The sequence below is a fragment of the Hyposmocoma kahamanoa genome, unplaced genomic scaffold, assembly GCF_003589595.1.
Source record: "Hyposmocoma kahamanoa isolate Upper Pololo Valley unplaced genomic scaffold, ASM358959v1 116, whole genome shotgun sequence".
NCBI classification, from domain to species: domain Eukaryota; kingdom Metazoa; phylum Arthropoda; class Insecta; order Lepidoptera; family Cosmopterigidae; genus Hyposmocoma; species Hyposmocoma kahamanoa.
The window spans coordinates 2,964,571-2,989,780 of record NW_020653391.1 but is presented as its reverse complement, the minus strand read 5'-3'; the positions used below and the strand labels follow the sequence as shown (position 1 = coordinate 2,989,780).

The 25,210-nt window shown below is 35.5% G+C and overlaps 1 protein-coding gene across 1 annotated transcript in view; it reads right to left on the bottom strand.

Annotated features, from left to right (window-relative positions):
- LOC113239779 (solute carrier family 2, facilitated glucose transporter member 8-like) overlaps positions 1–25,210 on the bottom strand; it is an 81,989-nt gene that overhangs the window by 24,714 nt on the left and 32,065 nt on the right. Inside the window, exons 3-5 of the mRNA XM_026476890.1 lie at positions 4,952–5,181; positions 3,807–3,923; positions 1,810–2,016 (exon numbers count right to left, since the gene is read on the bottom strand). Coding sequence (XP_026332675.1) covers positions 1,810–2,016; positions 3,807–3,923; positions 4,952–5,181 — 554 coding nt within the window. The remainder of the gene's footprint in view (positions 1–1,809; positions 2,017–3,806; positions 3,924–4,951; positions 5,182–25,210) is intronic.

Sequence of the window (25,210 nt, the reverse complement as noted above, 5' to 3'; positions counted from 1 at the left end):
GTTCTGCTGCGCGGGTCGAGCGGCAAGGGCACTGGTTTTATTTCAGAATTTATTTTATTACAAACGAAGTCAAAGCCATTTGAAAAATGTATATAATGTATATAGTATACTATACGTGCTCTGTTTAGTTCAGTTGATATAAAAAAAATCATTGGTATATGAAAAGTACATATTGAATATAGCGGTTTTCTCGTAATGTCGAGATAACTTTGTGTTTTTTTCTATCGTGAAAATGTTTAGGAATCATGTTTTCACCCCGTATACTAATCAGTGTATATTCTTAATGTTATTATATATTTTTTTCAACGCATTTGAGGTTGTATCGAATCTTAAACCACCACAGTTGAAACATCTACATATATGTTGTGTGCATGCACGAGTTTGTAATCTGTATTTGCTACATGGAATTCCCGCGGTGCAAATTTAAATAATTAATTGAATAAATAGTGAAACATTTCCTCTTGAGTTCATTTTGTGCTGTTAGTGTAGCCTACATTGGACCTGTTGGGAATTAGCATCTCTTTATGGATTTTCGATTGCTGGCTTATGGTACCGCCAATTGCTTTGTGAAACGTCGCAATTGCGGTCAATATCTCTTATAGAGAACTAATTGCTATCGTAATTAAAAAATTATCAAATTGAGAGAACACGATTTGAATAATCAAAAAATTACTAAAGGAACGTAAAAGTGGATTATTAATTATAATGTATGAATAAACATAATTCCATTATCCGCAATAAGATTCCTTCAGTATTTTTTAACAGATTTAAAAAAAAGGAGGACGATCTCAATTCGACTGTTTTTTTTTCTTTGTGAGGAAATCGATTGCTTGGTATCGATTGATACCAAGGGTGCGATTTGCTTTTTCGATATCTTAAGTGATGCCAGAGTGATTACTGGCTAAAACCGATTACAAATAGTACAGCTTGTATAGAACCTTAAAGGTTGTAACGTCTCTAACAAAAAGATGCTTTTCGAGAATAGCAATACAAGACGTACAAACCAAAATAGTTAATATTTTTTAATTGTTACATAGCTGTATTCGAGTGAGCCGCCCCGGGTGCACGTACAGTACCCTCCCCATTTTCCCCTCCCTCACTTCCCGACGCCGAAAAACTTTATTATTGTTACAATTTCTCAGACACCGAAGTCTCGACTGAAGAGCATGATAGAGAATAAAGCGGGAGGCGCCAGTCTGAGAGTAAATATGAGACTCCCGCGATACTGCAAGGGATGTCCTTTAGCAGCGTGCGCTGGTGGGCTCCTCTTCGATGCACCCCGTCTTAATGTTTTTTTTATGACTATAATAGTCGCAGTGCCACTCAGTGCTGTAAATCACATAGATCTGAGTGGCACTGCCACTGCGTTCTTCACCCTGAGATATAATTTGACGTCTCATGTGCATAAAATTTTACCAGCACCCTTACCCTTCAATACTGTACCGCAGTAATGCTTATATTAGTGCTTGGCGGCAGAAATGGGTAAGATGGCAGTACTTCTCTGGACGAACTCTTTCACAATAAACTCTACTGCTTTGTTACTAGATACAGATACCAGCCAAATACCGTGTTTTTAACTAGTAAGCTTAGTAAATACTCAACATAGTGTGGAAGAACGCTACAGTGACTGTACTAACACGTACAGTCAGGTGCAATACACCCGAAAGAGAGTGACCTTCTGAATTCCACGCAAACCTGTGAGGCAACTTTCGTGCATGTTCTATGACAACATTGTCTCAGAGTCGTACTGTTACTATGTGCCCTAAGTATTTTAACACGTCTTGACAAAAATATACCCATGTCACTCACCTTTAATTTTCCCTGCTTCACAAGAAAGACGGGCGTTTCGGGCATCGGAAGAAAAGCTAGTATGTGCAGCACTGGTATCGCTGTGCACAACCACATGACTGCCGCGAAAGAAAGAAAGTCACCAGCGATATAGACCACGAGGTAGCCGACGTTCTGAGAGAGGATGAAGAGGGAGCCTAGGGCACCGCGGATGTGATCTGATGCTATCTGAAGAAAGAAAATCATTTCAAAACATTTTACATGTTTTTATTATATTTAATCATTTATTGCACAGGAAAACACAAAACACTTTAAGTAAAAAGGAAAACACACTCAAATACACTGCTCTTCCTGCAGACGTAAATTTACGTACATACGAGTAACAAACAAAACTATGTAATAAAAAAAGAAACAACATCAATTACATTTAAGCGTGAAACATAGAGAGCGGATGCGGGTCGGGCGTGTGTCGGGCGCGTGTCCACATAAATACACGGAATAAAACCCGCCGTGGTCCCGACCCGACCTGCGCCCGACCGCACCCGCTCTCCGTGTGTTTCAAGCTGAAATTATTATAAACTATGTAAATATCGAAGTTCTTACGTTTTCATGATTGTTACACATAGGAAACAATTGAATGTGTAGGTTTATCTATGTCATGGATAAACCTACACATCAATGTAGTTTGACAAACCCCCAGGTCTTTGTAAAAGAAGTCCGGTATCTACCCAGGACGCAGCGAGGGGCCATTGAAATTAAAAAACATCCTAATTTCAACAGGGAAGATGGATTCTCCGTACCACCAGTTTGGGATCCAGTATTTCCTCTGATGAAAAATCCCAAACAGACATAAGACTGCAATACTAATTATTATGTTTTAATTTATTCTCATTTCCATTATTAATTAATAATAAATTTAACTTAACAAAAATTAATATCGTTACAATAAAATAATTTGTAAAACAATGTAGCGTTAATTGGAATTTCTTTGTGAAATTTAAAATAAGGTATTTTTAATTAATACCTTTTGTAACTATAGTGAAAATATGGGTGGTTTGCATTAAAATTAGACATAACTGGTTGATGAGTGTACCACCTCACTCACCGTGACCATGGGACCTGTAAAGGGCCCGAAACGTCGGTATGTTTGAAAAAACAATATATGCGATTTAATTCCGGATAAATAGTTTCATTTCCTAATTATACATTTAAATACTTACATAAATACATATTTTATATTATAGTACTCACAGAATTGACTTTTGTTTATTAGACAATAAGTTAAAAAGTACAATAAAAGCTTAAGTACTAAATTAAAACTAGGGTTAAATTATGTGAATAAAATTGTGTCTCCGTGGCAAAGTGCCCAAAATGCTGGCAGCGTTCCCCGCCTTTGCTATGCTAATGCTTTAGCTGCCGGCCGTTGGGTTTCCCAGACTGTCTATTAATTTTTTGGATAATATTTTTATTTCAAATATCACGGACAGAAACAGTCTAAAAGAGCTTTGTCATCCAATAAGGAAGCTAGCGTATTGATTTGCTAGATTATGCGTAAGTAAAGACATACGCATAATCTTTTGTATAAAGATTTAGCTTTACGATACTTCGCGAAAATATTTTTTTAGTTCGACAAGATTTTTATTCTAGAAGCGTAGATATTGCCTTGTACTGAACTTGTTAGTTCTTTACACGGGTTGTAGAAGAATTTAGACTACTATAGACGAGTTTCCTCTAGATGGACTGGGCGTAATAACAGTGTACCCCAGTTGCTATTAAACGATAAGTATCAACATCTAATAACAACTATGTAATGTAGCTGTAGGTGCGTTAAGAGGTAAGTGGTAAGTTCTAAGTTCTAGCCACAGGTAGGTATAGGTACTTCAAATTTTCTCTATTATATAGGTATGTATGAGGAGAAATTTTGATGGGAGGTGATTGTACATCATGAAAACGAACTTATCATAAAAAAAATAAACGGCGAAAAAAGTTGTTACAGGCACCGGATTTTTTAAAATTACCTCCTTCAAGTACAATGGCGTGACCACGTAGCAACCGGCACAGGCCAGGCCTGCGACCGCTCTGGAAGCAATCAATGCCCAGGGTTGGAGACAGAAGAGTATGATAATCCAGCTGATCTGAAAGAGATAATATTGTTAATATTTGAAAAACTAGCAAACGTCGTTTGGCTAGCTTTATCGTTCTGATTTGCCTAATAGGTAATTTATTTAAATTTATACCCACGGAAATGCCATAGTGTGTTTCTTTACCAATTTCTGCCGCCAAGTAGTAAAGTCAGCATTACTGAGCTCCGGCTTTGAAGGGTAAGGGTGCTGTGAAATTACAGGCACATGCGTCTTGTCAACTTATGTCTCAGGGTGACAAGTGCAGTGGCTAGTGCCCCTCAGACCTTTGCGATTTAAAGCTCTGAGTAGCACTACAACTGTTATGGACAGGCGTGTAGTTTGCTATCAGGAGCACGACTTATTCGTACCGTCACTTGATATTATAAAAAAAGTAATGTAACTACCGTGGCTTTACTACCACGGCATGACGTCGAATATCCTATCAAGTAAAAAATCAGACCGTAATTAGACACCTGTAACTAAAATCATGCTACAGACAGATTTGGCACGAATTTTCTCGGTTTGGTTTGTATCTATTGAATTTGTTCCAGTTAGGGTTCTTTAACACGTGTATATACACAATTAAATTTAACTGCCTCTGGCAGAACAGTTACCATGCCGGGCTGCAACGCAGAGGTCCCAGGTTCGATTCCCGGGCCGGATCAGATCTAAACTGACGTATATTTGTTGTTTTATCAAACAAACCTCAGTCCTACGATAGAGAGAAAGAAGAAATCAGCGTTTCGGACCATTTATGGGTTCCATGGTCACGGCTGACAGTTTTGAAACGTTGATTTTCATACAATGAAAAAACAAATGTACGCAATTGAAATTATAGAACATACTTTATATGTGGTCTGTGTAATTTTAATGTAATTTTCTAATATAATAGCAATCACGAAAACCCTCTCGTTATGACTTAATTTTTTTATGCAAGGTAGATATTTCACGAATTTAACTTCTTGTAATGGAAGTAATATATTTGATTTAGATTATGAACTTCATGGTTGACAAATATTGTAATAAATTTTAAGACTTACAGACAGCATAAGCGAAGTCAGCAAAGTGACGACTTTCCTTCCCCATCGGTCAGCCAGATCGCCAACAATAAAGCCACAGAAGATCGCAGGAATGAAAGTAACGGAAGCCATCCAAGATATGTGGTTATCGGTGATTGACTCAGGAGCCGGTCCTTGGGGATCTTGAAGGATTGGTGTCATGGGGGACTGCCAGCCCATTACCATACCGAAGTTGAGAACAGGGATCGTCACTGTAACAAAATTTATGGTTAGTTTGGTCATGTTTGAGCATGTGACTTACCGATTACTGCCGTCAAGCAATAACTGCGTTCCCATTTTGAAACATAAAGAGTGCTGGTGTAATTATGGGCAACTGGGAGCTGTCAACTTACGTTTCAGGCGCAGTGTCCCAGGTCTTTGTTATGGATAGGCGTGTAGCTTACCACCAGACACATGCTTTGTTCATCCCGTCACTTGATATTACAAAAAAAATGACGAGCAGTGTTATTTTTATATAATTGAATATCATGTTTTCGTACCATAGTATTCATATAAAACTCAATCAATCAATACCAATCCATTTATACGTCCTACTATCAAGAGTGGATTTTGACCATAGTCCGCCTTCTTCTTTTTAGGGTTCCTCTCCTATCGGAGGTTGGACAACATCATGGCAATCCTGAATTTAGAGGCTGCCGCTCTCAAGAACGAGGTGGTACTGTAATGGAACTATTCCCTCAAATGTTTCAACCAGGAGTGCCACCTTCTAAAAATATTTCGTTTTACAGCTTGGATGATGAGCTGGAGTAATTTGTATTTATTGTTCCTCAAGGCGTGGTCGTGTACATAGTCCGCCACCGTGGGCCAATGCAGACTTTACGCGCGGTTGTGAACCTTTTTCGACATGCAGGGTTCATCGCCGTTTTCCTTCACCGAAAACTTCATGGCAAATTTCAAATTAAATTTTGCACATATCGTCGGTGTTTTGTAGAAAGGGCGCCATTTTGAAAAATTTTTAAGGGGAGCATGTTTTAGTTTTTCAAGACTGTTTTAAAATATTTACGTCCTGTTTTAAGATCAATTTTAAAACTTATACTTAATTAAGACTAAAATTGAATTTTGAACAGGACATACATATTTTAAAATAGTCTTTAAAACCTTTTTAAAATCTACAAAACACCGAGATATATTTCAATAAACGCAGAAATCCCGACCTTTGCTTAAGAGGCGGTTGGTCAAATCATTAGGGCGCCATCAAATTAGACTTTAAAGCACAAAGATCTGAGGGGCATTGCCGCTGCGCCCGTTACCCTGAGACAGGTTAATAAGACTCATGTGCCCGTAATTTCACCAGCACCCTTACCCTTCAAAACCAGAACGCAGTAATGCTCACATTACTGCTTAGTGGCAGAAATAGGTTAAGGCAGTACTTTCCTGGACGAACTCTTTTACAAGGAGCTTCACTGCTACAAAAAAGCTATGAATTCCATTAACTCGAAAAGTAATTGAGTAAAACTCGAAAGTAAAACGTGGAGATCTTGGATGTTTTACACACGAATGAAGGTAAACGTACATATTATGGCACATTTAACAATTGATATACGTTAATTGGCCATGTTAAACACGTCAAAAATGTACTTCCACTTATCACTTTACTCGTGTAAACAATAAAAAAATTATAAGCCTATGTTGTTTCACTACAAGGTAAAGCGTACACTAATCAAATGGTCGATGCCTTACGCTCCTATGTAATTTCCGGCTAATCAGTCAGCTAGGTAGACGGACGTCCAGATCGTCGTGGTTTGCCACGCGGTTATACTGTTTTGGCGTCTATTACGTTAAAAAATAAGAACGTAATCTTGGAGAACAGCTTCAGCTCGTTCTCGTTCAGTTTGTTCTACCATTATAAGTTTTTATATAAAAAAAGACTTCAAAAGTCCATGGAATTATGGAATTACATCTATTTCGTCGCCTTACTTTCTCAAAGTCGTATCTTAAAGCAAAAAGTTATTGACATCTAAAAAATGGACTGAATATAAAAATTTTGCAAACTGATTTCACATCACATTGCCTTGAATGTGATATATATATATATAATATTTAATTTGGTTGTTATTTTTATTTTGATAATATACAGGTAAGGCAAAAAAGACAATAAAAGCTTATATACTAGAAAGTAAAACTAGGATTTTTAAATTATATTAATAAAATTGGGTCTCTTCTCTTGGGTAATCCGTCGCCATCCTTCTTTTATTTTCGAAGGAAATTTTTAGACATTTTAGTTTACTTGAGAATCGTTATGATCGCGCTCTACAAATACTTTATTTAAATTAAAAAACACAGTATAACAGATGTTCTTAAATTCGAATTACTATCGGAAATATTGTGTTTTAAAAGGAAAATGTTCACGCTACATTATTTTAATACTTTTTATAAAAAAAAAAACTGCTGGTCGCTTAAACAAAACTACGGCTATTTATCTTCATAAAGAGAAGAGTTTCTTTTATACAGAATTCGAAAAAGTAATTAGTTAATATTTGGTGGTTTTAACAAGTCTATTTTGGCCCTAGTAGCTATATCGTATATGTATCTATATATGTGGAGCACCTTTTTGCGACCATTGGTAATGACAAGGAGGGCAGTGTGATTATCTGGCACACTAAAAAACATGACTTAGAAATCAAATAAGTACAAGCTGCCACAACGATTGAAATTATTCTCATAAAGTTTTTATGATTTGTGCTGTTTTTATAGCATAAATATTATACACGAGTCTGCCTCTTAAGGCTAAGTTCAGATATTTTACGATGTTTTCAAATCGCGCGTCCAGATATTCATATATTCTATATGCATTCATTCATATTATCATGTCGGTACCGTACAAAAATGTCTTTGCTAATTACTGATAAATCAAGTTTTTTAATTATTTTTTTTAACGCCAATGGATTTTTTTTGTCAATTTTATGAGCTGATTTTGCAAATGAAACTGACTGAAGAAAATTCATTGGTGTTACAAAATTCATTAAAAAAAGCCGATTTTCAGCAAAAACGCGCTTGATCCCTAGACATTTTAGATGCGTTTACCTCGCCACCGCTGCAAACGCGCATTGTCGCGTATTTAGAATTATAGGCACTGATAGTGTGCCTGTTCAAGTGACCGTGTCTTATCGTGCATTGAAGGTAATTATGCGCACCGCGCGTTACCTGTAGTCATCTGTGGCCATGGCATAGCAGAATATGTGTGATAACATCCCCGTGTCAATATTTAATTCAGTTGACAAACCTAAGTTTGCAGATTTGGTAATGAACTATTGTTATACATTTTGAAAAAAAGGACAACGATATAAAATTGCGTATATAGCTCTCTTTGTCGTTTATTCATCGCTGCGAAAACGAGGTAACAAAAAACGTCTTTTCATCTCGTTTATCGCGGTAAATTTTTATGTTGATAAAATTACTGTACTTTTGCAGCTATCGCCGGCGCTCGCGATGACATAAAAATGTAACGTCAATGTGCTCGCCATGTTCGCTATTGCGATAAAATTTATTTTTTAAAGTTTATCACTCAATTTGACAGCTAAATGTGGATGTAATAGCTTTATCGAGGCGGCATACTATGGGGGCTGAACGTTCCAACGCGCTTTATAGCCGGGTACTAATTGGCGAGCTGTAACTGTAACGTGCAGATACAGTATCGAGGTTCTACGCCTGAAACAGTCTTCAAATAGACGGCTCACTGCGAACCGCACGCGGCAAGATCGCCAACCACGTACACACTATGATTTTTGGCTACATAACATGTAACGGTTACAGTTATAGCTCGCTCGTGAGTACCCGGCTTAACACGCATTAACGCGCGCCACGTGTGCGTCTACCAATCGGGGCTAGGAAAAGCTGCGTTTCATCAACCAATGGTATTTCTATCTTGACATCAATAAAAATAATATGGCGAATTATTATACTCAGTCAAAATAACGTCTGCATGCCGCTTAATCGAAAATAACGAAATTCTCTTGGTTACGAGTAAAGCGCAATATACATATGTATTTCGATAATTTAATTCATTTTATTATGATTGAAAAGAAAAATACAAGAATATTGCCAGTTTAAATATAAAAAAATCTACTTATTCATCGTCTTTATTAAATTCAAAAAATATAAAACAATTATGTTTTTTACATTGTACAAAATCATTAACAGTAAAAAAAAAGTTGTGATAACGGCTTTCGTAATTCTTTTAATATAAATTCCTTGTTGATACGTTTAAACAATAGCTTGTTTAAACAAATCTTTAAATAACATATTTCTGTTTTTATTGCTTAAGTAAATTAATACGTAAATGTGTTATCGTGGGTCAATAGGTACAGTTAGCGCTATATTTGTTCGTTCAAAGCAACCAAAGATATCTATTTATACATCCAGAGATAGTCAAAAGAGATAAGTTTATCTATAAGTACGAACTTTTCCCAAAAACAAATATATATAAACAATAAATATAAAAAAGTACATAGGTACAACTTACAGATAGGTACTAATTAAATTAACATCTGGAAATAAAATCATATTTAAAAGAAACTCTAATGACTAATTGTAACTAAAGTATGTAACCGGACAACTATCACTTTTTCTATTTTCTTAACGTTGACCGATATCTAGACGCCAAAAAAGGCGTAATATCAAGTACTGATTCGACCGATTCGTAATAAGCTAATAAAAGACTTGCAAAACATAAAGTCGATAATCTCTTGTCCAAAATGCCGTGCGAGAAAATGGTAATGGTAAAACTGACAAAAAAATTCCCAAAATCAGGGATAGATGGCACGTTTCGCAAAAAAATTGTGTCTGAGTTACCAGTGCCTGTTCCTGTGGTATGTTATTAATTAATTGAGTTTTTTTGTTATGGCTTAACTTCTTGCCTTTTGACCATATCAGTACACAAAATAATTTCCTCTGAACTTTCGTCACGTCACAAACCCACGGCACCATTCAGGTTCTATTAACTCTGTTTAAAGCTTCTGTAGTTTATTTTGATATAATAATACACCGAATATATTTTATTCAATTACGTAACACATAACCTCCAATACTTCAAACCGAAATATCTTAAATTCCTGACTTCTCAGAATAGAAAAACAAAAACAAAATTTGATCAGGAATTTCAACGCTATGTTTACACATTTTTTTTTATAAACAAACGCGTACCAATAACGTCAATAAAAATTTTTTTGGAGTTTGCCATTGTCCTTTAAAAATTATTTTGTTAACACAGATTAAATCATATTTTAATAAATAAAAAGAATCTTCAACATCAGTCGAATGTCAATTTATAAAATTTACAAGAACAACCTCGAAACACTCTTAGTAAGAAAATGAAACAAATTAATAAAGAAAAATGACAGTCAATTAATTTTTTATTTTCAAATTAGACTAAAATAAAAAGTAAAATAACCGACTAGATTTTTGAAAAAACACTGCTATTTTGGGGTTTCTGCTAGTATTCTGCGAAAGGTGTCATGCCGGTGTCACCTAACCTTGAAGGTTTAAAATTACTCGACTCATCTCTAAAAATCTATGCTACTCGTTATTAACTTCTATTTTATCTTGTTCGTATTTGAACTTTGCTTGTGTGTCCGATAAAGAATTGGTCGTAATTAGCGATAAGACGCAAAAAAGTCGAGTTTCGATTATAGAGATGGGACAATGTCGTGAAACTAATAAATATCTGCTTTGAATATCTAATTGAATATCTATTTAAATACTACAACAATTGTGACTCACGTATAGTGTTGGGTCATGGAGAAATATTAACATAGAAATATTTTTAGCAATATCTACCATTTGTAACTTTTGGAATAACTACCCCACTACTCAAAGTACAGTCACATGCATAACACATAATAGCGAAATCACAATTTATTATATCTATAAAATTTAATAGAATAAAATCAAACCTTTTTAAAACGTATGTAGCGTAAATTGGGATGTTTTTTCATACTTTAACTTAATAACTTTTGTTACTAAGTATAGTGCAAAATAGTGTAGTTTTCGTTAATATTAAATATTTCTAAGTGGTTGATAACTTTGCAATCTCATTTAACCGTGACCACGGGATCTGTAAAGGCCCGAAACGTTGGTTTATTTGAAAACAAAAACAAACAAACGCGATTTAGATCGAAAAAATAGTACCTACTAACCTACTACTAACCTAACCTAACCTAACAGTTTACACTGTGGGCGCTGGATACGGAGGTCCCGGGTACGATTCCCGGTAGGATCAAAATGGGAAATTAACTTTTCTAAATTGGTTCTGTAAGTGCTCCAGAGTGAATTAGTGGAATGGCTCTGGTACTCATAGTACAGGGAATTCTCTAGTTTTGAGACTGGTCAATTGGTGTGATTGTCTGGCACCTTATTAAATAATATTATTTTCACTCATGAACACATTTAATGGTATCTAATAGAGATAAAACGCACATCATAGCTAACATTTTTATAAAACACCTAATGGTTTCAATGGAGGATCCATAATACTATTAATATCAAATTTGCATTTCGATACCTGAATATGTATTATTGTACGTGAGTATACTAGTAAGATGTAAAAATAATTTATTGTTTAGAATTACAATTGATAAGAACTCCATAAATTACGTAATATATTCTTGTCGTATTCGTGTTGTCGCCCATCTCTCAAAAGCGGTTAATTTTAGAACAGCTCAATTGCGGCTATCAGCAGTCAAGTGGGGTAACCCACATTTATTTTTTTTCTAAATTATTACTCAATTATTTTATATTTGGTTACTATTTTCATGTATAAAAAATATTTAATTATTAATGACTTTTTATACATGAAAATAGCATCCAAATACAAACTTTTTTTTTTTTATACATGACAGGCAAATGACTCCACTCCACCTGATGTTAAGTGGAAAGTGGTATCCAAACGCGAAGGAACCACCTCCACCCTGCCTGCCTACAATATGCCTCTTCACGCCTCGTTTGAAGGACCCCATATTATAAGAGGAATAAACTAATGTTATAAATGCGAAAGTAACTCTAGACCTCCATCTCACCTGATGGAAAATGATGATGAGGTCGACGATGTAGCATGCACACTTAAATAATACCTATTCACTCCGCCTTGAAAAGGTCCAAGTTATAGCGTTCGGGGAATAAGATCGCAGGTAGAAAATCCACTCTCTAGCTGCTCGCCTTATAAATGTGGAAGCGATAGGACTTAGGAGAAGGACATTGTGTCAAAAAAATGAATTAAAGGGGAAAAGTAAGGGAATGGAAGTTTGTATGGAGAACCAATAATTTCCCAAGTGAGTACTACATAGTATAAAATAATTATGTACTTTAGTATCATTTAAAGTAACAATTCTAGAAAAAAAATTAAATATAGGTTACACCGCTTTTGCGATGATAGCCTCAATTATCTTCTGAACACGATTTTATTACAAAGGCACAAGCACAGATTTTTTTGGCTCTGTTATTATATTATGTAATAGGCGTGACGTCATGACGTTTGTGACTCATTTTAAAGTTATGTGTGTCATACTTTATGGATCGTTTTCCTTTAAATTAATTTGCTTTTTTCATTATAAAACTAAGTATACTAAGTAATACCTACCAAATACCACCCAGGATTACTTTTGTATATATATATTTGTATTATATATGAATATTACTATAAATTAAATACAAAATATGCCATTTAAGAAGTTAAAGCTATAGTGAAACAAAAGCTTTATACTAGAGGTTATTATACAGTTTGTGCGTGTTTGGATGACAAAATCCTTGGTAGTGACCGGTTTGGATCGTGCAGATTTTTTTATCTATGATATTAATACTTCGGAGCAGAAAGGATGTAAAAGTAAATTTAATAAAAAATTTGATACTCGCAAAAATTTTTTTAAGCAACATACATACACATTTTGTTTGTTTTCATTATTTATAAGAGGGTTCATTCTCAAGAGAATATATCACCAGTATATAGCCACAATCAAACACATTACATACAAATCAATACATAAATATTAATTATATATATTTTTGTACCATGCGGTACAGCGCTTTAGCAACTTGGGTGTAGGGTAAATAAATAAAAATAAATAAAATAAAATAAAATATTGTTTATTTCAGACTTCGTCCATAGTATTGTTAGTTAGTTAGTAACAATTTGACTTAAAATTAGGTTAGTACATAAGTAATTAATCTATAAATTTATAATAAAATGCTACAAGAAGGAAGGGCACATATACAACTCCTACACATCTAATTTCGGATATGGACATATACCCCCCTCTGTAGGTCCATCCAATATTTGAGGATGGGGCCCTCACACCTATCAGCTATCATCTTCAGGACTCCGTTGGTGCTGCAACGCAATCTGCATCTCAGGGAGTTCGCCTTTTTACGCATGATCGCATAGAAATCGTCAATACGGGCTTCGGCAAACATCCCCGACGCACTGCAGAAGCGCGGCCTCCCCAACAAAGCCCTGAAGATGTTATTATTGTAAAAAAATTGTAAAAAAGAATTTAAAAAAAAAAATTAAATTTGACCTACTTTGGCTGTCCCAACTTTTTTGTCCCATACAATGAAATGATCCTTACAAGAAGCTGAGTCTAAGAGCATAAAAAAAATTCAAAATGTTATGCATTTTGTACGAAAAACATTTTATGAAATTTGATCACCTTTAGGTGTCCCGATTTTATTCGTCCTATACAATGAAATGATCCCTTCACGAAATGAGTCGATTAGCACTAAAACACTTTTGATCAATTTTATTCATTCATAACAGGACGCGCCGCGACCCTTCAACTCTGTGTGAGTTGAGCCTAATACCTTTTCTTATAGGAATATGGATATTTGAAATAAATATTGTAAAGCGCGGAACACACAGAGAACGAGTGCAGGTCGGGTGCGGGTCGGGTCGGGACCGCGCCCGATAATTTATATGGACGACAACACACCGGGTGCGTGCGCCGGAAACAAAAGCTGTTGTTTATGTTCAATCCTGAGAGGTATTTTACGAATAACCCTGTTTAGTCTCAGCGCTAGGCAAAGGCTGCTCTCATAATGAGAGAGCATGCACTGTATTTCCAACACGGGCGGGCCCAATGCGTTGGGAACCTCACACGCATCGTTGAATTCCTTGGAGGTGTGTAAAGGTTTCCTCACGATATTTTTCTTCACCGAAAAGTTCATGAGCTATGCCAAACGTCGATGTGTTTTGTTCGTGAGCGATAGTTCCTGCTCTCAGCCAGCTTTATTGCACCCTGGTTAACGTTGAATAACATCACACACTCACATTGCATTCTAACATTGCATTCTAACATTACTCAACATATCGCGCAAGCACATGGCCTCTTTAGTAGCCTTAGAAATAGCCATGTATTCGGCTTCTGTGCTTGACAAAGCAATTGTTTGCAGTTTATGTGCTTCCCAGCTGATTGGGGCACCTGCTAAGGTAAATGCAAAACCGGAATAAGACTTCCGATCTATCGCATTCGAACCCCAGTCTGCATCAATCACACCAAACAACGGTAAATTAGTCTTTTCATACACTAACCCACAGTTTAAAGTACATTTCAAATATCTTAACACACGTTTTGCCGCTTGCCAATGCTCAACATCATATTAGTATTAAACTGACTAAGATATTTACCATGGTAAATTTCAAGTTAAATTTCGCATCTAAATTCCGAAAACTCACAGGTCTGCTAGCCAGGCTGGTGCAAGTCTGGATTCGAACCCACCACCCATTGCTTTAGAGGCGGTAGGACAAAACATTGCGTACTGCAACCAATTCGTATTCGTTCCGAATGCGGGACTATACTAACCAGTGGCGCATTTTCAGACTTGGCTGCCCTAGGCCCCAGTCATGTAGTCAGTACCAGCCGCCCCTTTCGCAGCACTCATCATATACTTGTAGACTACATAATGAATTTACTTTCTTGCCAACTTTTACGTATGTCTTTTTAAGACCTACAATTTTCTAGAACATTGATTTGATATGTCTCTGTTAGTTTACGGGACGCACGCTAGTAAAGCGCCCAGCGGGCAAGATTTTTATCGACATCTTCAACATTTATCATATTGGTGACATGAAAATCCGTTCAGTAGTTTTTAAGTTTATCGCGACCAAACAGACAGACGCGGTAGTGACAAGATGTAGTGATGTAGTGATTATACAATTTATTATAGATAACATATATATATTTTATACATAAAATGTACGAAAGTGATTTAGGAAGATTATTGTTATACGATGCGGTGGAGCGCGGCTCACCATAATATGCGTGAGCCTTTAGAATATTTAGATACTTTGAGTTATTTCTTGTTATCACTAGCGAATTTTTTGTAACGATTGGCCAGCCCTAATATCTGGTCGCGCTAGGCCCGGGCCTACTGGGCCTTAGGACAAATCCGCCACTATAGAAAACTCGGATCCACTCGGATCGTTATTTCTATATAGTAACTTATACGGACACAGTCGCAAACGCTCTTATGCTACCAAGGCTATGAGCATTGAATAGGTACCTACATTATTTTAAGGAAGGGCTGTATAAAAAGTCAATGGCTGTATTCGTTTTTTTTTGTGAATAGCTGGTTTCTTTTAACACACCATGTACTGCTTTTTCTGAACAAAACACCGTGGATATTTTTGAAGTCAGCGTGAGCCGGTATTTTCTATCCTCGTTCGTATCTTCACTTTAAATAAATAATAGTAAATCAGATTGTGGACAAACTTATCTTAAAAAGAATTATTGTTTTTGTGAAGAGATTTTAAATAGTTCAAGGTAACAAATGTAAAACAGTGGTGATAAAAATAAATTTAATTTGGCAAAATGACGGTGTTTTTCCACCACGACAGTTAATAACTAACTAGTTAAGCTATTTTCGCACGGTTACACGAATGTTTAACTCCTTACTAGAAGTGACACTTGTACATTGTGGGGTTTATTCTGATTAATTATATTAGCGATTTAAAGCTATAGCTATTTCAGCTACTCCGGCACATACCAATGATATTTTACGTGCGTCCAGACTTTATCCAAGGCACAATTTTATACTGGGACCTTGAAGTAGCTTTACTTTATTTGTTAGTTGTAAAACAAATTACGATATATTTTTATGATTTTCCTTCAATAGCCAAATGGTACGTAAACATATTTGAAATAATCTCAGTATAGAGTACTAAAAAAACCGACCTCAAAAGTTCGTGGAATTATATATATTTGTTAAGTTTTATTGAAATCAGTTTTATTGAAACCGGGAAGTGCGTGAAACCGGATACGTTCCCTAGTTTGCCAACCTTCGAGGCGCAATATTTTCTTCAAATTTAAATGACACCACTACTGAGTTGCCTTCTTTCCAATAAAAAACAATCATCAAAATCGCTTCACAAATGCCACAGTTATCGCGTAACATACATACAAAAAAGCAGTCGAATTGAGAACCTCCTCCTTTTTTTGTAGTCGGTTAAATATAAAAAAGAACGACGTGAGTAATTAACACTATGTACAGCTTAACGATATCATCTTGGTTTTGTCGTAACCGACTTTCTAAAATTTTGTGAACTACTTTCTTTTTACCACGCTCATTATTTAAACAACTTTATCTGTATGATTTCATATAGTCCACAACGTTTGTTTACCCTTGTCATCTCAAGAATTCTTATCTAAATTCCTTATCAAAATATTTTAAATATTCAAGCGCTTTGATTATAAAAATGTTGAAAAAACTTGGCACTTCCAGTTCTTAGCTATCTATAGCGTTAGCTACTGTGTAACTTAATCATTTTGCATTTTGTAATTCGTATTTAAATCACGTTAGAGGCGAAATAGTTCATGGTAACAACAGTTACTTTATGATGGACAAAGGTCAGAGATTGGGTGAACAAGTGTCCGCAGCACTCTTCATTTTTTTTATAATGCGGGTTGAACAAGTCGTGCACCTGATGGTAAGCGACACGCCTATCCATAACAGTTGCAGTGTCACTCTGAGCTTTAAATCGCAAAGATCTTAGGGACACTGTCACTGTGCCCGTCACCCTGAGACATAAGTTGACAAGTCCCATGTGCCCGTAATTTCACTAGCACCTTTATCTGGAACGCAGTAATGCTCACAGTGCTGCTTGGGGGCAGAAATAGGTAAGATGAATGACGAACTCTTCGGTTGGACATTTTAAAGCTACTAACTGATGGACTGCGAATCTGCAGTACATTATAAATACGTGCAGTTGTGAGTTCGACTACATGCAGTTTAGTAGCAGTTGTGAAAGTGTTCGTCCAGGGAAGTACTGCGGCTTTACCTATTTCTGCCACCGAGAGGTAATGCTTTTGCGGTATTCATTCCGAATCCGAAACTATACAAATGTAGAAAACGCGGACCCATTTCGGATGTCGCTTATGCACGGAAGTACCGGCACGCTATGATGGCCGTTTTGACAGTTTACAATAGTGACGAGAAATGTCAATTTATTATCGAAAAAAATATAATGAAATGCGAGTCGCGTCTATAAAATTTTAGATTTATAAATAGTATCGCAAGGGGTAGCTGATTAAAAAGTTTTAATAAAACGAAAATAAAAACGTGGCCAGCGATGCTATAAGTGGCGATCGTATTAGATTTCATTTTTAAAACTTTCTAAAAACAAATGCCGAGTTGTGTCGTAAACGTCGACATCACTATTGAGAACAGTGTACAGCAGTTAGCTCCTTCAACGTAGTTATAAATTACGAAACTTGATGAGCGGACAAACGTCAAAACGGCCAACATAGCGAGCCGGTACTTTAAGTCCGATTCAAATACGAGAAAATACGAATATTGCTTGTACACCCAAAGATAAAATGATCCCTGTGACATTTTGGACCGTCATTTCTCGGATTCGGAACTGGGGGTCTACTCTCGATCTCCGTCCGACATCCGTCCGAAACAATTACTGTCAAATCAGTAATATTCGACAAAATTAAAAGACAAGTACCAAGTATGAAGCTTCATTCGCATCACGCGTCTTTTCATTTGGTCAAGTATTGCTTATTTGGCAGTAATTGTTTCGGACGGATGTCGAACGGAAATCGAGAGTAGACCCCCTGTTAGGAATTGGACGTAGTGCGCAAATTCTCTAAAGTGCTGGCGAAATTACAGGTACATGGGACTTGTTAAGTCTTATGGTGATGGTCGCCGTGGCTGTGCCTCTCAGATATTTAAAATAAAATAATAAATAATAAAAACACACTTGAATCGCGCCGCCTGTATTCGATATGAATGATCGTCCTAGAATCAATTAAGAGACGTTCTGAATAGAATAAATACTAATATGATTTTTGTATCTAAAACAACTGTTATATTTCATTACTGAAATATAACATTTTGACGTTACTGTCAAAAGGTTAACCATTACTTGAGGGTTTAATGAACATAATGGTAAAACAAAAACAACATTGGTGATAGGAAATGAAACTATTTTTCCGGATTTAAATCGCGTATATTTGTTTTTTCAAACAAACTGACGTTTCGGGCCCTTTACAGGTCCCATGGTCACGGTTGACTGAGGTGGTACAGTCTTCAACCAGTTATGTCTAATATTAATGCAAACCACCCTATTTTTTCACTATAGTCAAAGAACATATAGCTGATGTCAAACACCGACGCGTAAACAAGTCTGCAGTCTGCGAGCATGTCATGGATAAACCTACACATTCAATGAAGTTTGACAAACCCCAGGTCCTTGCAAAAGAAGTCCTTTATCTGCCCAGGATGCTGCGAGAGGCCATTGAAATTAAAAAACATCCTAATTTCAACAGGGAAGATGGTTTCTCCGTACCACCAGTTTGGGATCCAGTATTTCCTCTCATGAAAAATCCCAAACAGACATAAGACTGCAGTACTAATTAATATGTTTTAGTTTATTCTAATTTCTATTAATAATTAATAATAAATTAAACTTAATAAAAATTCATTCAATAAAATAATTTGTAAAACTTAATGTAGCGTAAATTGGAATGTTTTCTTTGTAGAATTAAAAATAAGGTATTTAATTAATAACTATTGTAACTATAGTGAAAAAATAGGGTGGTTTGCATTAATATTAGACATAACTGGTTGAAGACTGTACCACCTCAGTCAACCGTGACCATGGGACCTGTAAAGGGCCCGAAACGTCGGTTTGTTTGAAAAAACAAATATACGCGATTTAAATCCGGAAAAATAGTTTCATTTCCTATGTGTAACAATCGCGAAAACCTAAAAACTCGAAACATTGGTGATCTTCTATCGACGGATTTATTTCACATTTGCACAATTCTTCGAATATTTTTTTTTATAATGGCGTCTTTGTTTACTTTTTATCGCAAATTCCTCCGTAATATACGTGGGGAGCACAATAAGTCTCAGGAATTAATAAAAAGAAAATACTATAAATGGTCAGAGCTGAATTAATTGTTTCTCAAATTAATCTCCGTTAGCGTTAATGCACTTTTCCATATGAATGAACCAATTTTGAAAACATTTATGGCACTCCTCCGTGACAATCTCTGAAACATATTTTTCATACTCTTCGACAGTCTCTTCTGGTAATGAAAATCGTTGACCGCGTAACTGGTTCTTAATTTTTGGAAATAAATAAAAGTTACAAGTCGAGACTGTACGCGGTATGGCTGATAAGGTCAACGTTGTTCACTTTCAAAAATTCATTTGTCTGTCTGGCCGTGTTAGAACTGGCATTATCGTGGTGCAAGATGATACGGCGTTTACGGTTATTTTTATGGAGTCTAGCGGCATAAAAATAGTCGTGTACTAATCACTATTCACGGTACAACGATTCTCCAAAGCAACAGTAGCCACGTGTCACGTTTTATTAAAAAAAGAAGCAATCATCCGCTCAGAGGCACTTTGCACGCGCGCCACTTTGGTTGGTTTCGGTTCATCTCGAAAGATCCATACGCTCGATTGCTGCTTTGTTTTGGGATCGTAACTATAAATCCATGTATCGTCACCTGTTACATATGTCCCACAACAAATTTGAAGCCCCTTCGTTGAATCTGGTGGATGCAATCCGTTTTTTGAGCTTCTGTCAAATTGTGTGGGATCCAACGAGTGCACAGCTTTATCACACCGAAATGTTTGTATAGTATTGATTGTATTTGACTCATGCCTATGCCTAAAGATGCCCGAATCTCAGGGTATATCACATGCCTGTCTGTTTTGATCATACGGCGCACAGCATCGATGTTTTTGTTGTTCGCAGCAGTGTACGGGCGACCATCAAACGTTTGAATTTTGTAAACCAGCTATAAATAGTCGTCTTGCATGGTGCTTCATCGTCAAAAGCAGTTTGTAGCCGAGCGAACCTCCGCTGAGCTGTTAAATTACACATAAAGTCGTAGAAAATCATACTACGAAAATTTTCATGAGTCAAATCCATGGTGAAGTAGAAATTTCTAAAATGACGCCACAATGTAAAAACAAGTGACAATCAGATGAAACAAAGTGTATTCTACAGCCAAAGACTTCCATTTTCAAATGCTGTGATTCCTTTTTAAATATTGTTTATGTAAGTGGCTAATTCCGGAAACTTATAGTGCGCCCTATGTAGTCGGGGGTTTTGGATGTAAATTTGTTGAGAAATTAAAATGGAGAATTTCGAAAGTGATACATTTGTTTCCTTAATAAAAAGTAAAGACAAGAATTTGTATCATAAATATTCTTACATTACAAGAAACATCTTTGCTTCCATTTGTAAATGTTGTCAATAAACAGAATGAGCTCCCGAATAGGTGTAATTTCAATAACAACACTAAAATTAGACGATATTAAACTTTTTTAGATTATAATTACTTATTTATCAATTGATAATTTTGGGGTAGTAATAAAAGTTCCGTAAAGTAAATTAAACATGAGCTTAGTAAAGTATGAATATTACTGCGTTATTTATTAAGCTACCGAAATCTTTTGTGCAAATAAAAACAACCGAATGAAATACTGAAACGTCCGTAAAACTTGCTGACGTACTAGTACTCTACGAACTTAACCATAATTTACCAAAAACTATTATTAGCCGTATTTATAGTAAATCACCCATTAAACATTTCAAAGTGACCTTAAACATTTCATAAACTTTCGTGTTTATTACTCTGTTCCATCACACGGAAAAACTATTATGAGTGTTAACAATTTTTATCGTAAATCATCTATTATAAATTTAAAAGTGACCTTAAACATTTCATAAACTTTATTACTTGTTACACTGTTCCATGAAATGTTGAAAAGCTATTGTTAACAATTTTTATCGTAAATCACCTATTATAAATTTAAAAGCGACCTTTATATAACTTTCATAAGCTTTGGTGTCTGTTACCTATTTCATCATACGGAAATAATGAGAGAAAAACTGTTAGCAATTTTTATCGTAAATCACCTATTATAAATTTAAAAGCGACCTTATACGTTTCATAAATTTTGATGCTAGTTAAACTGTTTCATCATACGGAAATACTATTGCGGGTGAAAAAATATTGTTAGCTATTTTTAGCGTAAATCACCTATTATAAATTTAAAAGCGACCTTATACATTTCATCAACTAAAACAAGTGGCGGTGAGGGATATTAGTTTCTGTCCATGAATATTTCCGCGTGTATAAAGAAGCTAACGGATGCTTCGCGGCGTCCTAAGACTTCTAACCACAGACATTATATCTAGATATACGCCGCAAGTGTACGTACTTCGCGTACCCAAAGTAAGTGAAATTCACTTACTTGCCGCTGCTAGACTTTAGAACGCGCTCAACCGTTATCGTAGATAAACACCAGTCAGTCTAAAACGCGAAAAATGCGTAATTATGCCATTATAAACAGCAAAAGCACCATAACTGTGGGTGAACGGGTAAACAGAGACGTTTACTTCCACGGGCAAGTGATTTTGTAATCGGAAGATGCATAGTTTATTTTTAAAACGATTATTTTGGTTTTGTATGAATTTCGAGAAAACAAATGTGCAACTCAGTGTATGCCTCATGATTTGTAATACATTGCGGCTTTTATTTGATGCGATATATTTGTGATCCTTTGTTAATACGCCATGGATATCGAACGAACGCACTTTTGCATAATGTATTCAGTTTCTGTGGTACGGCCGCTTGTACATTTTTTGGCCAAATTTAACATTTAGTGATGTATACGTTAGGCAACACTGTTCTCGATTCTGATCGATTTTGAAAACAAAAGGATAAAAATTGTTATGACCTTAGAAACATTATAAAAATATTCTATAACTCTTTTGTTATAACGTTTAGTAACGTTTCGTTTTTTTTTTTCAGTTTTGTAGTATCTATCATCAGTAGTATATTACTTATTAATTATTACTATTGTTTAATTATTACGAGTAATACGAGTAATAAAATATATAATGCAAAGAATTAACAGTGCGCTGTCTTTACAAAAACCTGGAGTTGGTCATACGTATAAGGTCGTTTCTTTCGAGGACGAAGGTAGTGTAGTTTATCCCTGAGAGGTTATCCATATATCCAGGGTAGCAGAATTATAAATAATAATAAGCAAATAACAAAAATTTCACACGAAGCCATCATTAAGAAAAACCTTTTCTGATTAATAAGATATTACCATATTTTGTCGGTAGTAACATTTTCATATGTCTTACCATTCATGAATTTGATCAATTACCAACAGAAAATTATCTAGTAAAATGAATTAAGACAGCCGTAAGTTCATATATTGACGTGCGCTTTCATTATTTAACGTCAATCGGTAAGATCTTCTATTACAAAAAGACAGTTATATAATAAGCCTATATTATTTCAAGGACAATAATTTAAATATTTAATTTAATAAATATAATATTTAATTTAAATATTTTATTTATTAAAAATTAAAATTTAAATTATTAAGTAATCAAATTTTTTTAAAAACAACTTTTAATAAAGAATATAACTATCTTGTTTTGGTATTTTTCTACTATATTAATATTTCACGACTACTTGTAATCAACGAATACTTGAATCGTTGAATTGAATGGGATATGTGTATTCCGTTCAATCAATCGATTTAGCGCGGAAGGAGGTTTCCCATCACTAAATAGTTCTTGTGACGTCATGGTGGATACATAAAATATGGCACGCTCGGTTTTCATACAAATTGCTGTACTTGCGGCGTCTATCTAGATATATTATGTCTGTACTTCTAACCTATGTCTACCATATTCGTTTCTGTCCAGAAAAACTTCCGCGTCCAACGTTATGAAACATTAACATTATGAAACTGGTAGCTTTGTAGGCAAAGCTCGATAAAAAAACTGTAAAAATGGTGTCGCCATTGCGGACACACACGCGAACAGTGGTGGTTCTTTTCATTAATGAAAATTAATTTGTTTCTACATTGTGGTAAAACCCGGTTTTTATAGAAGAATATATTACAGGGTTGTTTGTTAAACACAAACACAGGTTTGTTTGTTAGGGTTCGTAGGGTAAACGTTTGCAAGTTTGAAGTTACAACCCATTACAACCCAAATATAGATCTAAAAAGTGTCAGATAGCACAACAAAACTGGAATGTTTATTTTTTGAAAATTTCAATGATTTGAAAAAAGTTGTTGTTCATTATGTTTGTAATATAGTCCTGTGAGGTTGTTAGTATATTACGAATAACACTGTATATTTGCGGTAGTTATTATTTGTTCGTGTGACGGGACGAACAAGTCGTGCGCCTGATGGTAAGCCACCCGCCTGCAGGGGCGCCGCCACTGCGCCCGTCATCCTGAGACATAAGTTGACAAGTCCCATGTGCCTGTAATGTCACCAGTACCCTTACCCATTAAAACCAGAACGCAACAATGCTCACATTACAGCTTGGCGGCAGAAATAGGTAAGGTAGCAGTACGTCTCTGGACGAACTCTTTCACAAGGCGTTCTACTGCTACTAATTGTTTAGTATATTATTCGGATGTACAGTTTTTTTCCGTAGAATTGTATTTTGAATAAACTTTTCATTGTTTGCTAAATATGATTAATTTTATCGGTAAGTATATTCTGTAGTTATTTTTCTGTAACAAATTTTAACGCAGCTTAGTACTAAAGTAAACGTAAATGTCACTTTCTTTTCATGACACTAAGTGACAGGACGAACAAGTCGTACGCCTGGTGGTAAGCGACACGCCTGTCCATAGCAGTTGCAGCGCCCTTCAGAGGTTTTTTTACATCGCAAAGATCTGAGAGGCACTGCCACTGCGTCCATCACCCTGAGACATAAGTTAACAAGTCCTATGTAGGTATTTGTAATTTCACCCCTTATCCTTCGAAACGGGAATGCATTAATGTTCACAATACTGTTTGGCGGCAGAAATAACTAAGGTGACAGTACTTCCCTGGACGAATTATTTCACAACCACGACAAGCAATAACGTTTCATCCTCAAACACCAAACACGATCAAAGGTTAGAAGCGAAGAAGAGCGAAAATGGCACTTTAAAGATATTTCCGTTGTTTTTGATAGTTGATTCTAAAATTTACTTATAAAATGAAAACGTTTCCCAACAACAACAAATTCAGCAGAAGAGCTTGTTGTTGTTAGGAAATAATAATAATAAATCACAATAATTCATCATTCCTACGGTGACAACAGAAGTTTTCATTTTATTAGTAAATTTTAGAACAATTAAAAACAGCGAAAAAATCTTTAAAAAAAATGGCACCCTTTCGCAAAACTATGATCGTTGATTGACACATTGTTGGTTATCAACGTCCAAGGAGAACTACTGCTACAAAAATTAGTCACTTGTCAGTTTTAAGCGGATTTTTATAGATCCACTAGATCGGAAACCAAAAATCATAATTTGGAACCGACGTACTCAAAAGTCGTACATTGCTCTCCGCACCCAATACAACATGCTTTTACAGTATCGGCACGCCATAAAGGCCGTTTTGACAAATTATAATAGTGAGGTAAAATCGCAATTCATTCTCGAAAAAAATATAATCAAATGCGGTCACATCTATAAGTTTTTACATTTATAATTAGTATTACAAGGGGTAGTTGATTAAAAAGTTTTAATAATATGAAAATAAAAATGTTTTCTTAATATAAGTATTTCACCGTCAATTCGAAACCGAAGCAACGTCAATTCGAAAGTGCTCTGTTTTACATTGACTTTGCCGCGAGTTTACCGGAGGTAGAAGTTGTGCTGGCCAGAGATCTTATAAGTGACAATCGTATTATATTTCATTTTAAAAAATTTCGAATTTCGAAAAACAAATGTCGA